Genomic DNA, 17,175 nt, shown 5'->3' with positions numbered 1-17,175 from the left:
AAGAGTCTAACAAGGGTCTTTAAGTTTGCAACTTAGTTTTGAGGCTCACCATGGGTTGAAGGGGGCAGATATGTAAATTTGAGCAAGCATTGCCTTCGAGGAGTTAAGGAAAATTAAGGAGAGGCATTTTTGGTTCTGCCATCAAATTGAGGAGGATGTTGCAATTTGCAAAAGTTTTGTAGTCTCTCTCTCTCTCTCTCTCACACACACACACACTCTCTCTCTCTCTCTCTCTTTCTCTCTCTCTCTCTCACACACACACACACACTCTCACACGCGCGCACACACACATACACGCCACACACACACATGTGACATTAAAAACACACACTGCCTCCATGCTTCACAGACTACAGTAGCTTCATATTTCACATGGTTGAACGGTCGTAGCTTCTAATCCCCACCATTTGAATCGAGTCGTAACACTGACAAAAAAGGGACGAATTAGAGATATGACTATGACTATTTAACTTCGCCATCTCTGTCACACCTTTCCATCTCTCTTTTTGCGTGGGATTCCCCTATGGCCCATCTCTCCACAAAGGCAATTAACTGGTGCTCCCTTGTCATTGCTAGGTCTGAGCTCTGTGGAGAAGATCTCATTTCGTGGCCTCTCGTTCCCAGAGACAGAAAGCGGGTGAGGGAGAGGAGCCTTCTCGGCTCAGGCCATCGCTGCGAAGCGTTTAAAAGAAGAAAAGTTTTGTCCATTCTCTGCACGGAGAGAAAAATAGCCCCCGAGTGAAGAGGCCTTTTGACAGAGAGGAGCGAGCTTCGCTCAGAATTAGGGTTTTTAAGTGAACTGGTGGATCAGAGTTTCTTACTGAAGATGTTGATGATAGAAGAGGTTGCCAAGGGCTTCTGTCGTTGATTAGGGTTTCTGAGTGGACTTAGCTTTTTCCTCAAGATGAGGTTTTGAGGGTTACTGAGGTTTTTGCAGACGATTAAGGTTTTTAGGTACGGCAAGGCTTCTTTTGGAGTTTTCATTTAGTCTTTGAATTCAGGGCAATGCCGCATAATGGATCATCAGCGATCGATGATGGATCATCATCAAAGCAAACTGCAGGTGAACAAGAATCTTCAAAGGATGCAAATCTTGCCCTAAATTCTGGCAAAGGAGACTGCAAATCGCATCAAGAAGATGAACTTGATTTGGAGAAAGGGATCAAAGTAGCCAATGATGCCGAGCTTGCAGAACCAGAAATTGGCCAACTAACTGGGGCACATGAGCTCAAAGATGGTGATGAAGAGGACAAGGGATGGTGCCGTGTCTGCCATCTGGTCTTTGATGGAGAGGTTTGCACCAGTGAGTCTATGCAGCTGGGATGCCATTGCAAAGAAGATCTGGCAATCGCACATCGCGATTGTGCTGAAGCCTGGTTCAAAATCAAGGGCAACAGGTAAATGGTCTTAGTTGGCATTCACATTCCCTTAGAGACTCTATCCACAATAACCTAAGTACATCAATCTTTTATGTAGGCTCATAGATCTAAGTAGGCTATGGTGCTTTACATTTAACAATGTATATTAGGCTATGGTGTACCATGCTTGATCATGGGATGTTCCTAATGAAGGCCATGGCATCTCATGTTTAGTCATGGTTAGTGTGTTTATAAACTTCTTGATAACTTAAAGTTCAAGTCTTTTTGGAGTCTTACATGGGTGGCAAGTGCACTTGTGGCAGGATATGTGAGATATGTGGTGCAACCGCACAGAACATTGTTGGGAGTGAAGATACAGGTTTCATGGAGCAGTGGAACGATGCAGATGCCAGTAATACGGCTGAGCCGCAAGCAAGGTGCTGGCAAAGCCTGTCACTATGCAATTTCTTCCTTGCGTGCATGGTAGTTACATTCATTCTCCTCTGGTTGTTTCGGGTAACCATCTCCTAGTAAGGTTGCCATAAAGTGGCCTTTGTGAATAGCCAAACCAAATCATGCAATGCTTTAATTGCCAAGCTTTTAAGCTTTGATGCTTTGCCCCTTTTTGGTGAAGATTTACTACCTTGTCTTTATCAACAACAAAAGGTAAACCGCAGCTCAATTTCAGAGCTTATTAATGAAGTACCTTCTGTTCTTCCTCTTTTTGGTGCTTGTGTGTGCGCATATACATGTGGGTGGGTGTGTGCATGCACTGCTTGGGTGCGTGAGTTCTCGTGCGCATGTGGGCATGCGTGCAACATCACGAACTAAATCACTTCCATGTTACTTAATGGGAGTTTTATTCATATCACAAAGCTTGTTGGATGTGTTTGTGCTTTATTTGAGAATATATAGATGGGTCCTTTGCAAAGCCACTCTTGTGCAAGAGGCTTGGTAACACAACCAGGTTTTTTGACATGTATGAATTCAAAACAAATAATTTAAAAATGCAGCACTAACATTTATTTCAAGTAGAAGGAAAACTCTGATTTAAGGTACAAATCCATAGGAGGGTTTTTTTGCTGAATGGGCTCTCTTGTGCAGGCTTAGTTTGGTTGAATCAACCGTGGCAAGTACAAATCCATAGGAGGATTTTTTTTCGCTAAATGGGCTCTGTTGTGCAGGCTTAGTCTGGTTGAATCAACCTTGGCAGGTTGTCTTTGTCCTCTTTATGAGGAGAGAGTGGTCACACAAATTGTAGAGTATTTGACACTAGATAGGTTGCATTCAATGATGACTTGTATAGATGTCAGATGTGCATGAGCATTGCGTAAGGTGACTAATCAAGATGATGCAAAAGTTTATTGAAGATAACAAATGAAGAGAGGTGGAAAATAGCTGATGACTCTCAAGTCCAATCAAGACTCCTGTCCCCCAGGAGAGGTTACACTGCATATAGAACGAGTATCATGGACATTTTTGCGCATGATCGACTATTGAACATGTCCCATAATATGGAGGAGACTACTTGGATGCATTAAATATGGGTTTTATATAGCTCTCATTATACAATACTGTGCGCATGCCATCCACTGCCTTGTTAAAAAGTCTAGTTATAAGCATGCTTGGCCTAGACATGTGACATTGACCCATGGGGCAACTACAATTGGGTAACATCCACATGCATTCTCCGTAAAAGAGCTCAGGAGTAGAAGAGACTATATAGATCACATTACACCCACGAGCAGAAGGGGACTGTAGGAAACGTAATTAAGTAGGCCTGCCAGACCGGAACACTCATTTCACACCTTCTACTTTCACACTTGTAATTTCATCATTGCTTAGGGTGAGAACTGAAGGAGACATGGCAACAGCAGATTTGAACCTAGGTCCTCCATGATACCAGTCGGACTATAGTCTGTTGGCTTCATCGTTGCTTTTGAGTAGTGCAAGAGACCATAGCCAATCCAATCACAATCGTGCTTAAATTTGCAAATTAAAGTACCTTGGACAAATTAGTGAGACATCCAAACACATCCTGTATCAAGTGCATGAAGGAAGCAAGGTATGGTTACGGAGAAATATGCACGGAGTACCATGCTAGGAGAGCTTGCAAAGTTATCTAACAATCCCATACCTGCCAGAATCTAAGGTTGCAACCTTCAAACTGGGTACTGCGAGCCTCCCCCCACTTGTGCCCCCGCCTCATCGTTGCCTCCTTTGCCACTGCTCCCTCCACCTCCGTGCACTAGTCCACATTAACTCCATCGTCTCTGTACGAAGAGAGACCCTTATGCAGAGTCTTATGAATAGGCAGGAAGAGAGAGCTAGTCGTGGTTGATGCATACGAGAGAGCTTCCTGTGTGCAAAGTCTTCCACTCTACTGGGTTGAGACAAAAACTAGCGAGAGCGAACTCCAAGACGAGAGAGGGGTTGTCGATAGATTGGAAGAGAGGAAGAATCGAGAGCGGTCACTCACGGAGGTGGAATCGACAGATCCGGAGAAAAAAAAAAAAGGCGATGTGTCTGATTTTATTGGAGGTGTTCTCCTAAGTCTTTGGACATGCTTTTTTTGATGGAAGCTCAATCTCTACTAATTGTTGGAAACCACAATATAGAGTATTAAACCACACTTTTTCAAATCTATCCAACTTTTGGTCCTAACAAAACGACTAGTACTTAATAGAGCACTTTTTTATTAAGAAGGCAAAACTCATTGGGATTCGTGAGGAGATTTGGGACGAAATGAGTCAACTAAACATGAACAAGAGTGGAGAAACAATGGAACACTTGGAAACAGGAGCCGCCAACGGTCCTATGAGTCCTAGATTCACCAACAAGCTTTATAAATAGTGCCATAAACTTCATGAAAAGGTGAAGGAGCAAGAGCAGAACCACGAACCTTAGGTTCGCTCCCTCAATAAGTGGTCAAACCATATCCAACACTACAATGTTTCAAACATTTAGTATTGATCTTGAGTTGGGTTTATCCCTAGCTAAAACCACAACCAACCAATGCTACAAGGACATGTCTCCTTTGCTATATTATTAGGGATGAGTGTTCCTTTAAAAAACAAGTACACATAGTGCAAGCAGAAGTCCCACTTTCCATGAGAGCTCATTATAGAAACATCTTCACACCATGGAACCAAGTTCGAGCTCTCTTCCATTTGGACGAGGAACATGGAACATGTGGAAGGGTAAAGAGTCAATACCTCAAACTAAAGTGATCCACAAGGGCATTCGTGTCCTCAGTCATAGCAAGTGTGTAGCCTCAAAATCAGTAGCTCGATGGAGGGCAAGTGCCAATTGCAAACTGCATAGCCCAACTCCATGGGGCAAGAGACTCTGAACCCTAAAAGATAGACGATTTTGTGTAGGCACTCTCCCTTGCATCATTGCCATACAAGTATACGTAATACATGCTTAGGATGGCATTTGAAATGGGAAGGGGGTTCACCACAAACATAAAACCAAGAGGCTCAGAGTTGACAAAACAAAGCGAATCCATATCTCAAGGATGATGACCAAATTTGATGAAACTAGAGATACCATTCGATATCTAGAGAAGTTCAATCAAATTTGTAAGGCCACGGGAAGGATTGATGATCCCACCAAGATCTGTTGCCTTAGGCTTTGCCTCGACGAAGACAAAGCAGTCCAAGGGTAGTTCCTTAAGCAGGACACCCACACTTATTTCCATGAAGAGATATGGTTTGGTGTGCAACTTTCCATTAAAACCATACAAGCATGGAGCGTCCACGTGAAGGCTTATACAACCATAGTACCACAAGAACCCATTGTTGGTACTAGGGAAACTCGGCACCATAACCTATGTTGTGGTTGATGGTAAAGCAACCACTAACCCTACCACTCATATTAAATGCTTCTTAACCAACATGTAATCCATTGCTTATTTATCAGAGTCCTATAATAAGAGGTATGGATAGATCACCACACCAATGACATACCCACCTCCTCGGTATTACCTCCTTAATCAATTCCTCTTGGAACTGCACTAGGAACAACAATACTCGGTGACTTTCTTAGCGAACTTCAAGAGTCTGGAAAAACAGGAGAGCTACAAGTCGTATGAGTAGTACAATTTATATGAATATCTAAAACAACCCCATCCATTGACTATGTCCTTGTCCGAAGCTATGGTATACTAAAGAGCGAGAGAATTCAATAACATGTCATGTAGGCCACCTCTCATGTTTCCATTGCGAGGACCCACTGCATCGTGTTGTTGAGTGTCCTCGTAGAGCCTGACACATATACAAGTGTGGATTCAAACATGCTTTTCAAGGATTATCCCAATAGGGTCACAATCACCCTAATGGTAGAATTATCAGCCACTTCGACAAGCCTTAACTTGAAAAGTGTATAAGGAATTATTCATATAGTCCCCCTTGATTCCATCACAAGGATCTAGACCAAGACGGGGGTAGTTGCTAAGGAAACATCTAAGGCAGCTAAGAAGCAGAAAGTTCAAGCTTCATTACCTCCTAAAAGCATTGGAACCAAAGGTCTAAAAGAAGAAAACTTTGAAGAGCATGCAAAAATGCAACACCTGATTAGTTATTAAGGGCAATTGCGTCGTGACCATTGTAAGTGGGTCTAACGATAGCTGCAAAGATGCCTCCCTCATAGAGACAATGAGCAATCTCCCACTTAAACTAGCTCTTCCCAAAGAGAAGAAACATTAAGCAAACCGTTTATAAGAAACTCAAAGAGTACCCCAACCTCGTGTTAGAGAAAGAGGGACGATTGCTACAAGCTTGAGAGCTTCTAAGTAAGGTGCAAGTTGAACTAGAGCAAGTACTTGAGCAGGCAAGTACGAACCACTGACACCGCTTGAGCATATTCTTGAGCCCATTTGAGAGTCAATTATATAACTAGTAAGGGAACCTCAAAGTGTGGCAAAGGTTGTAGCCAAAACCCATGACCATTCTTAAGAAGCGACAAAAGATCTAGTTCTAGAGCGACTACCCTCTGAAACCAATCCAACTAGATTTCACATTGCTAGATGTAGTAAAGGAGGACTCGGTGGGAGAGGTGAAAGTTCGATTAAATAGGTCATCATAGTCACCACAATATTTTTTCTGATGCGATAGGTGATGAGCGCATTTTGACCCCATCAAAGGTACCATTTCCTAGGGAAGGATCAGTGTACATCCCCTACACATTAACACGTCAAAGCCCACCTCCAAGTGAGTACAAGTAAAGAGTATTTGGGGGAGAGAGAGAGCTTCAAACCCTAGCAAGCAAACACACACACATACAAGAGAGCAAGACACAAGAGAGAGATGGATAGCTGAATTTTCTTCTATCTTCTTCTTTACTCAACCAACATAACATAAAGATAAGAGTACACACTATATGGATTAGTACTCAACTGCTACAATATACAAGGGTCGGTCCATAATGTGAACCCGACTAAATGAGATGGCACTATAACTATGCCAGTCTCTAGTAATCCAAAATGGCTGTCACACATCCTGTTATCCCAATGGTCGCATATCACCCATAATCTCACCAACCATGCCAGTGGTGTAGATGCGGAAGCTATCACCCAAGCAAGTCATCAATGTCCGTCGTAGCACTAGTTGAGCTCAATATCTCAACACTCCCCCTTGAGCTCAACTCGACACACTGCACTCCACGTAAGCTTCTAAACTTGTGGAGCTTCTCTGTACCCAATGCCTTTGTGAAGATGTCAACTACTTAATCCTCTGTGGTGCTAACATATACCAGATCTACATCTCTTGCTAGAACTTTATCCCTCACAAAGTGATAATGCACCTCAATGTGCTTTGTTCTAGCATGATATACTAGGTTACTAACTATATGCTGCTCATGTTGTCACAATATATGGCAACTGCCCTATCCAACGGGCTCTCCCATGTCACCAAGTAGCTTCTGAAACCAAGCTACCTCACAAGCTGCCATAGCAGCACCCCTGTACTTTGCCTCTGTACTCGACAAGGTAACTGTTGGCTACTTCTTACTGCTCCAACTCACAACAACACTACCAAATGAGAGCATAAAACCATCGGTAGATGTCCTGTCTGCAATACTACCAACCCAATCAGCATGTGTACCCATGCAACTGTATCTCTGTACCAGCCTCATAGAAAAGTCCATAATCAACTGTAGACTTTATGTACCTGAGGATCCGTCTAGCCGCATCCAAGTGTGGCTTCCTAGGGGCCTGCATAAACTGATTCACAAGTTCAACAGCATAGCTCAAGTCTAGCCTTGTAATGGTCATGTAGATCAAACTACCCACTATGTGCCTGTATGTAATGGGGTCCTCCAAAAGCTCACTTGTATCTGCAAGAAAGCTTTGTGATCTGCTCCAATGGAACTGAAATAGGCTTATAGCCTGTCATACCATACTTGGACAACATGTCTAAGCCATACTGCCTCTGCAATAAACAAAATACCATGAGGTGATCTCACCACTTCTATGCCCAAGAAATACCACAGCTCACCCAAATCCTTCATCTCAAACTTCTGCTTCAAAAGCATCCTGACATCATGTATGTCTGCATCACTATCACCAGTGATAATCAAGTCATCCACGTAGATGACTAATAGCATGATCCCTCTATCCGTCTTTTTCATATAGTGAAAAATCTGCATTGGATATTTGAAATCTAATGGTAACAAGATACTCCTTGATCTCGTTTGACCATGCTCTGGGTGCCTACTTTAAGCCATACAAGGCTTTGCGTAACCTGCACACAAAATCTGGATGTGCATCACACTCATGACTTGGTGGCTGCATCATGTACACTTCTTCTTGCAAATCAGCATGCAAGAAAGCATTCTTTAGATCCATTTGATGTAAAGACCAACCCCTCGCTACAGCCATAGCAATGATAGCTCTCACGGTTTCCATTCTTGCAACCGGGATGAATGTCTCCTCATAGTCTATGCCATAAGTCTGCGCATAGCCCTTGGCAACCAATCTTCTCTCTGAACCATCACGATTGTGCTTGACTTTATACACCCACTTACATCCAATTGCCTTCTTTTCCTTAGGCAAAGGCACTAACTCCCATGTTGCATTTGCATCCAATGTTACCATCTCCTCATCCATGCCATCTTCCCATTTCTTATTTTCAATTGCCTGCTCAAAGCAAGTGGGCTCAACCTCCTGTATTTCTTTTACCATGTAAGCATAATGATGGGCTATATATCCATCATATCTCAACCTGTTCAACATGGTATCTAACCCTCGTAGACCTACGTACACCTAGATCACTACCGTGTCCTCAAAACAGCCCTAGTTCTCCTTACACCATGAGTAACCACAGACGGAATGCCAAGCTCCTCATCGAGGCTCTGCTCAGAGGAGCCACTAAAGTCACCATCCACATATGAGTGACCTGCTGTGACAGATCAAGCACAAAAGGTTGATCTACCTTTTCCTTCCCTTTCCATGATACATGTGTACCTACATCATTCCTCAACTTGCCTGACCATGGGCTAACATTGGATCCACTGCTCGAGGACTCCCCAGGTCCACTCAGCACCTGTGATTGCTGCTCTACATGCAGTGCAACATCATCACTTCATAGATCTGCATCTTCTGTTGCCTTCACTACTGGTGCATACCAGCTACTCATCTCATCGAAGACAACGTCTCTACTTACATCTCACGAGTGGTAGGGTTGTAGCATCTATAACCTTTTTGCTCCATAGCATAACCAATGAAGATGCATTTCTCTGCCTTTGGATCCAACTTTGTTCTCACTTCATCAAGAACATGTACATATGCGATACACCCAAACACTTTCAAGTGAGACACATCCGGTCTTATGCTTGTAAACTTCTGTTTAGGAGTCATACCATGAACAGCTGCAGTGAGTGTCATGTTCATAATGTACACAGCAGTTGCTACTACTTCTGCCCAAAAGTAATGTGGCATATTCTTTTCAGCCATCAAGGCATGTGCCACTTCTGCAATGTGCCTGTTTTTCCTTTCTACAACACCATTCTGTTACGGAGTGTACCTGCAAGTAAACTGCCTCTTGATTCCCTGCTTTCTTAGGAAATCGCTGAACTCATTGGAGAAATATTCTCCCCCACTATCTGATCTTAGGCATTTTATTTGCATGCCTTTTTCCTTCTCGACCAAGGCTTTAAATCTCTGAAAGTGAGAAAACACCTCACTTTTCTCCTTCATGAAATAAACCCACACTTTCCTAGTGTGGTCATCAATGAATGTAACATAGTACTTCCAACCTATAATTGTTGTAGTCTTGGTCAATTTCCATACATTTGAATGTATGGCATCCAATGGCCTTGTACTAACATGCTTTTCATGTGGGAAAGCATGTTTGCCCTGCTTACCAAGTTGTCATGCTTCACATACCTTATGCATACCGTCAACCCCTTAAACTTTGGCAAACTTGCAACAATATTTTGGGCCTGCATAGACTTCAGTCTCGCTGTACATTAACATGACCAATGCACTTGTGCCATATGTCAATATCTGCAATGACACATGTTTCATGTGCAAACATGGCTGCCTTTATCTCATGCATGTTCACATCCAAAGTAAACATCTTGCCATTTTTGTTACCCTTTGCAACCAACAAGCGACACTTATTTTTAAAGTCTTTCACAAAACATCCTTGAGGATTAAACCTCACACACCGTGCTCAACCATCTATCCAACAGAAACCAGGTTCTTTATAATATTCGAAACATTAAGTATATCAGCCAAGTACTTCATTTTGCCATCGTGCATAGACAATGGCACTTTACCAACCTGCGCAATGGGATGCACAATATCATCACATGTTTCTACATAACCTGGTTTTTTCATTTTCTACATATCTCTAAACCACTCAGCATGACTGGATATGTGGTTAGAGGCGCCAGAATCCACATACCATATATCTTGAGATCTTGAGACATCCCCTGTTATGGAACTAAGCATGTGCTGCATCACAAACAGCTTGTCACCTCCATGTTTGCTAGATGATGCATAGTTGCCTTGCTCCAAATTCTCACTTTTAATGTCATTCTGCTTTTTATAGCAGTCCTTTGCCATGTGTCCTGGTTTACCACAGTAATAGCACTCTATGCTATTTGCATTTTTATTTCTTTGCCAACCACCTCAGCCTCTTTGGCTCCCCCTGCCTCTATCCACTTGTGTATGAATTTTGCTATGAATCATTGGACTGTTGTTGTCCAGAATTCTGATTTCCTTATCGGCCACCACCTTGGCCTCAAACACGGCCTCTACCTCTGCCTCTACCTGAATTAGAGTAGAAGGCCTGTTCCCGATGTGTTCTTTCTTTGTGAAGAAGAATCCTCACCTAAAGCCTTTTCTTCTATGATCAACACAGATATCAAATCCCGAAAGTTGGGAATATTCTCCCTAACTGCAATGGAGGTCTTGAATGGCTTGTACTCTTTGCCAAGCCCATTCAAATAAACACTCACCAAATCATCATCCTCCACTGATACATTGATAGACCCAAGGTATTCAACAATGCCCTTGATCTTTAAGGCATATTCATTGATGGACATGCTTTTCTTTTCCACAGTATGCAACTCTTGCTTTAACTGCAACTTGTGTTAGTCTGGAACATCTGAACCAGATTCTGCCATGCAACAACTGGAGTGTTTGCATCCTGTATGTGTCCTATCACAGTGTCTGTGATACTAATTAAAAGCCAGTACATGACTTTTCTTGCACCCTGATTCCAATCCTTGAATGCCTTTATATTTGCAGAAGTGGCATTCTCCTCCGATAACTCTGGAGTCTCCTCATTGTCTCCTTCTACATAATCCCAAAATCCTTTACTCATTAGGAAACTGGTCATTCTAAACTTCTAGGCATGGAAGTTATTCTTATCCATCTTCTCACCAACAATCTGGTTAATTCCATCAGACATGTTTTCCTGCAACAATCAAATAACCTGCAAACAGACAACTCTTGTATGCAACCTATAATACATCAATATCTCTTGTAACTACCAACAACGATACTTCAACACAGCCTGTGCGGTGTCACCAAATGTGACCAGAGTACATGTACATACACCCAGTATCAACAATACATGTGCAAACCCTGTCTACACTTCCAAAATGCACTACAATAACCAAATTTTGAGCAAGAACAATTCTCTACTAGAACTCCCAGAAAACTGTTGAAAATACCCTGCAGTGATAAAACGAGGCCCGTAATGCACCCGAAACGCGAATCTGGCTGAGAAAACTCCGTTCAATAGAAAAATATACTTGCCTTGTAGCTCTGCTCCTCTCCAAGACAACTCCTCAATTGGAGATGTGTAGATCCCACAGCTACTGAGAGGGTATTGTACCTAAACAACCAAGAAGGGGAAAGAGATGATGGTGCTCTTACCCATGTAGTACCACTTCCTTCTTTGCTTGTTCTTGCCTCTTGCTTGTCTCCTTATCTCTCACACAAACTAGGCTCTGATACCATAAAGAGAATGTGGGGGAGAGGGAGAGCTTCAAACCCTAGCAAGCAAACACACACACGAGAGAGCAAACACACACACACAAGAGAGAGCAAGACACAAGAGAGTGATGGCTGAATTTTCTTCTATCTTCTTCTTTACTCAAACAACATAACATAAAGATAAGAGTACACACTATATGGGTTAATACTCAACTACTACAACATACAAGGGTCGGTCCATAATGTGAACCCGACTAAATGAGTTGGTGCTATAACTATGCCAGTCTCTAGTAATCCAAAATAGCTGTCACATAGCCTGTCATCCCACTGGCCACATATCACCCATAATCTCACCAACCATGCTAGTGGTGTAGATGCAGAAGCTATCACCCAAGCGGGTCATCAATGTCCGTCGTAGCAGTTGTTGAGCTCGATATCTCAACATGAAGGGATATAGAAAGCCTCACAACCTTCTTATCCTTGGACATCCAAGTCTTGATAAGCTCTTTTATAAGAAAATTCTCAAATTCTAGATAGAAGGTTATGAGGTGCCTCGTAGCCTTCTTATTCTTGGAAATCTAAGTCCCAATCCAAGTCATGATCTCTTTTACGAGGAAATTCTCAAATTTGGAGAGACTTGTCCAATTGGATGACTTGGACCCTAAGTCATCTTTTACAAGGAAATTCTCAAATTTGGAGAGACTTTTCCAACTGGATGACTGGGAACCTAAGACTCCACGTTCCTAAACCTAAAGAGGAGGATGACCCGTGCCACATTCAGCACTATTCTTCTATACCCAAGACAAAAGGACAGCCGAAAGTTGGCTTCTAAGGGATATGCATATACATATACAATGCCATATACATATCCCTTAGAAACCAACCTCAATAATGGATCTATAGGTTCCAACCTAAGACAACACATTGGGGCTAGTCTTAGTGTCAACCAAGACAGGCCATGTAGCTAGGTGGTCTTTTTGGGAGAAAGAAGAGAGGATCCAAATGCATCAAGCACAAAAATAGGGATATGATTTAACAATGTTTCCTTCATGTTCAACCATTGTTAAGGTTGGTTTCTAAGGGATATGCATACACATATGGCACATTGACTATAAGGAAACATTCAACCTAGTTTCTAGGATGACAACCATGAGAGCAGCCATTACTATGGATACAGTTAAGGAATGGTCTTTACATCAGATGGTGGATGTTAAGAATGAACTTTTACATGGTGACTTATAGAAGGAAGTGTACATAGTGTAGCCACCAGGATATGAGGATTTTGTTTACAAGCTACAAAGTAGGTAGTACCTAGAGCATGGTTAGACAAGATAGGGGAGAATCTTGTCACTATTGGATTTTAGATATCCAATGTTGATTTCTCACTTTTTATGTGAGAAAGATTGACAAGGGAATTATTCTAGTGGTCATCTATATTGATGACTTAATTGTTGTCACATGTTACAATGATAATGATGACATTCATAAGGTGAAGATACTTCTTAAGAAGAATTTTTAAATGAAAGATTTGGGTTAGGTATAATACTTCCTAGGTATTGCGGTGATTAGATCATGTGATGGGATTCGGCTTTTGTAGAGTCAGTACACTTGGATATGATATCCAAGTATGGGATAGTAGGGTGTAATCTAATCTCAGTGCCATTGGAGTAGAACACAAGGTTGTCTATAGATACATGTTATCTAGTAGAGGACCCTACTATGTACAAGCATAGAGTAGATAGTTTGTTTTATATGACTAACACTAGGCCATTTTGGTTGCATTGGTGAGTCAGTTTAAGAAGGCTCGGAGGAAGCCATATTTATATGTGACTAGGATGCAGGTAGGAGGATACTCATGTACATAAAGTCCATAGTACATTATGGACTTTTCTATGAGACTAGGATACGAGGTACATGTACATGGCTACACAAATGTTGATATGTCTAGTAGTGTCTCAGACAGAAGTCTACTAGTGGTTTTATGTTCTCTTTTGGGAGTGCTTCTATTAGTTTTATGTTCTCTTTTGGGAGTGTTTCTATTAGCCAAAGCATCAAGAAGTAGCTAAATGGTTTCTTTTTTTACAAGTATAGAGATTGAGTACATGGGTGTTGCTCTATGGTGATGTGAGGTAGCTTGGCTACAGAAGCTTCTTTACAGATATGGTGAACCCATGGATAGGGCAGTTGTCATTTATTATAATAACATGAGTAGCAGCGAGTAGCATATAGTTGGCCAGTAAACCTAGTTTATCATGCTAGGATAAGCCCAATTTATCATGCTAGGAAAAAACATATTAAGATGCATTATCATTTTTTGACATGTGAGGTAGTTTGGTTTTGTAGAATCTTCTTAACAGATATGGTGAACCCATGGATAGAGCAATTTTCATTTATTATGATAACATGAGCAACATATAGTTAGCCCAATAAGCCCAGTTTATAATGCTAGGACAAAGCATATTAAGGTGATCATGAGATTCCACTTGTCTTTGTGCAAAAAAAAATGTGCTCCCAATCATGATCGGCCCCATCCTGATCCCAATGCATCTATCATGATAGGCTGATTTTCTTATGGTACCCTCTTGGCATCCCCATATCATGGATCCATAGGCTTGAATGAAGCTTGTGGTGGTTCGATATTCACTTGAGAAGTACCGGGCTGAAATGAAGAGGGCCTCAAATCTTTATGAGGGGTCTCCTAGCATCCTTCATAAACCCCAATGAAGGAGCCTCACGGAAGCCTCTTGCATAGCTTGTTTACCTCCTTTGTGACCACCATAATGAGCTTCATGCATAGGTAGCTTGCCCTCATGAAACCCAACAATAATGGCCTCTTCGTGGTGTTGATTCATGGATTGACCCAATTGATCTTCTATAGTTTCCATCTTGGTAGTCATATATTCAAACTTTGAATTCAAGGTATGGGTGGCTTAAAATCAAGTGTATTCACAAATTGCTCATTTGAAATGGTTTGTGAACTTTGAGAGGTTTGCTTATGAGAACTTTCCACATTAGCATTCCCTTCAACTCTCGTTGAAGTTTGACCTATGGATTGAGAGATTTTTATGAGTGCTTCCCATTAGGAATTTTTTGGACCCAAAAGGGCCTCCTAAGGATTCCTAATTTTAAGGGATTAGAGCTTAAAAAGCTGGGCTTAAGGGAGACAAAGGCTATGATGACCCCTATTTTTTTCCTTGCCACATTAGCCATACCCCCCTAGTTTCACTTTTTAAAGGGAATATTCTCATACTCTCTCTCTTACTTTTTGACTTTTCTCATACTTTCTCTCTTACTTTTTGAATTTTTTATCTTCACTCTCTACAAATTGAATCTTTCTTGTCAGTTTGAAATCTCTTTTCTCATTAACTCCCACCATATCTCCCTTCCACATCAGCAAAACATTCTCGTATTTAGGTGGGCCCCAAAAAGTTAAAAAAATTATTTTTTATTTTTTTACATTTTGAGGTGGAAAAAACACCACCCAACCAATATGTATGATGAAAATAAATTTTTCCCTCCAAAAAGCTTGTAATTCAAGGGTCACGTCAGAAGCCTATCATCAAGAGGCAGTACATCCATAACTAATGACATCAAGGGCTGGTTCCAAAGATGGGGTGTAGTCTCGTACCTAGATACATCACCAGACAAAGTAGACGAGATAGCATTCCACCAAGCATTATTGGAAGCACTACATTGCCAATGGCAATCAACAGAAAAAAGGGCTAAATATGAATACTACTATTCACACCACTGGGTCACATACTCACAAGAAGAAGATAATGCTCAGAAATACATAAGCACACCCATTCCTGCTAATGCCAGGCGAGGTCTTGCACTCATCCGCACCCGGTCACACACTCTCGAGATTGAGAGAGGAGTATGGAGCGGTGTCTCGAGAGAGAAAAGATTATGCCGGCTATGTAGTCTGGGAGCAGTGGAGACAGAGGAGCATGTTCTTTTAACATGCCCACAATATCAGCACATAAGGAGAGATTTCAGCACCACTTTTTAGAAGGATACACCGACTTAGTGACTTTGCTCTCGCATGGCCAACTTGCTACCCTTGGCATATACTTCATCAAAATTCTCAAGCACCGTGACTACCTTGTAACGCAAATGGCCACACACTAGTCTTTTTTTTCCCTCCCATGAAAGGAGGAGGCTTTGTTTACAACTTTTGTACTTACTTCGTGGGGGTCCCATGGGCCGTTTTTCGGCCTCCCGAGGACGATAATATATTCTTCTTCTTCTTCTTCTTCTTCTTCTTCTTCTCTCTCTCTCTCTCTCCCTAGGATCTCTCTGCTTTAGCTTCTTTCTCTGCTTAGCTATGGAGCCTTTGCAAGCTGTGTGTGTAGCCCCTTGTGAATCTAGAAAACGGAAGGTTGATTTACACATTAGTATTCCTGAAGAGTATGGCAGGTCTTAAAAAACCCATCCTACTAATGCACAATCTGTCCAAGCTCGTAAGATAGCTAAGGAGAAAAATGTAGATCTTTGGGTTGGGCATCTCTATCCAGTTGACCCTCCATTAAGAGCAAACCCTCCTTTCTGCAATTTATCATCTTTTATGCAATTTGTTGGTGAAGGAGAGCTTGGCTTGTTAGGATACTGCAGAAGATTGACTACAAGTGGAGCTTGGCAAACCCATATTCTCCAATCTCAATTGCAAGCATCACAATTCAGCCTTTTACAATGTCAAGAAAGGACTTAAAACACCATCAGATAAAATGAAAGAGTTCCTCGCAGAGAATGTAGAGAAGGCTAGAGGAACTTATCAAACGACTCAAAGTAATGCCAAATGGTGCTCGTCGTGAATGCAAAAAGACATTGGCTGGTATAGAATCTCTGGCATTTAAAGGTGGAGCACGAAAGAAAAGGATTCGTACAACAAAGTAACATAAACTTTCATTATGCACTCAGTGATTTAAACAAAATAGTCATGATTTATGTTCTGCCACACAGGAATTTCCTACAAGAGGTGTGTGGTTCTAATGAAGAGGGATGGAAGGATTTGGTCAAAGCCATTCTGAATACCAAGGATATTCTCTCAATTATTACTGACCCTCATCATCCTAAAATATGCCAAGATATTGTCAGTAATGTAGTGAGCGAGATTACCACCTCCATCGATTCTTCATTAATTCAACATGCTTGTGATGCGGCTGGAATCAGCATGAAAGGGTACCAAGCAATCCGTCAAGTTGTAAAAGATGCATTTCTAAGACAAGGAATCACTGGCACTTTATTTCCTACACTCAAGGTGATTCACAATGTCAAGCGTATCAATAATGATGATGTGCAGCAAGCTATAGGACAGTTTTATCACGTTGAGGGCACACTAACATTAGACACAGGGTCGAGCAGAAA

General features: G+C 41.7%; 1 protein-coding gene across 1 annotated transcript; it reads left to right on the top strand.

Annotated features, from left to right (window-relative positions):
* Positions 1 to 568: 568 nt before the first annotated feature.
* Positions 569 to 2,080, top strand: LOC147639321 (uncharacterized). Its single transcript, XM_086790101.1, has 2 exons — positions 569 to 1,397; positions 1,682 to 2,080. The coding sequence occupies exons 1-2, from the start codon at positions 1,006 to 1,008 to the stop codon at positions 1,887 to 1,889; spliced, it is 600 nt and encodes a 199-aa protein (XP_086646227.1). The 5' UTR covers positions 569 to 1,005; the 3' UTR covers positions 1,890 to 2,080.
* The last annotated feature ends 15,095 nt before the right edge of the window (positions 2,081 to 17,175 follow it).

The sequence above is a fragment of the Cibotium barometz genome, chromosome 4 (genome assembly GCF_041138505.1).
Source record: "Cibotium barometz isolate CiBa-2024 chromosome 4, ASM4113850v1, whole genome shotgun sequence".
Taxonomy (NCBI): Eukaryota; Viridiplantae; Streptophyta; class Polypodiopsida; order Cyatheales; family Cibotiaceae; genus Cibotium; species Cibotium barometz.
Note: the sequence above shows the minus strand (reverse complement) of the source record. Positions and strands in the feature narration are given on the sequence as shown.

Bases quoted from the DNA above. Each gene is read 5' to 3' on its own strand.
- LOC147639321 (XM_086790101.1), top strand. From the start codon at position 1,006: ATGCCGCATAATGGATCATCAGCGATCGATGATGGATCATCATCAAAG. The intron at 1,398-1,681 runs GTAAATGGTCTT...CACTTGTGGCAG, and splicing joins TTCAAAATCAAGGGCAACAG to GATATGTGAGATATGTGGTG.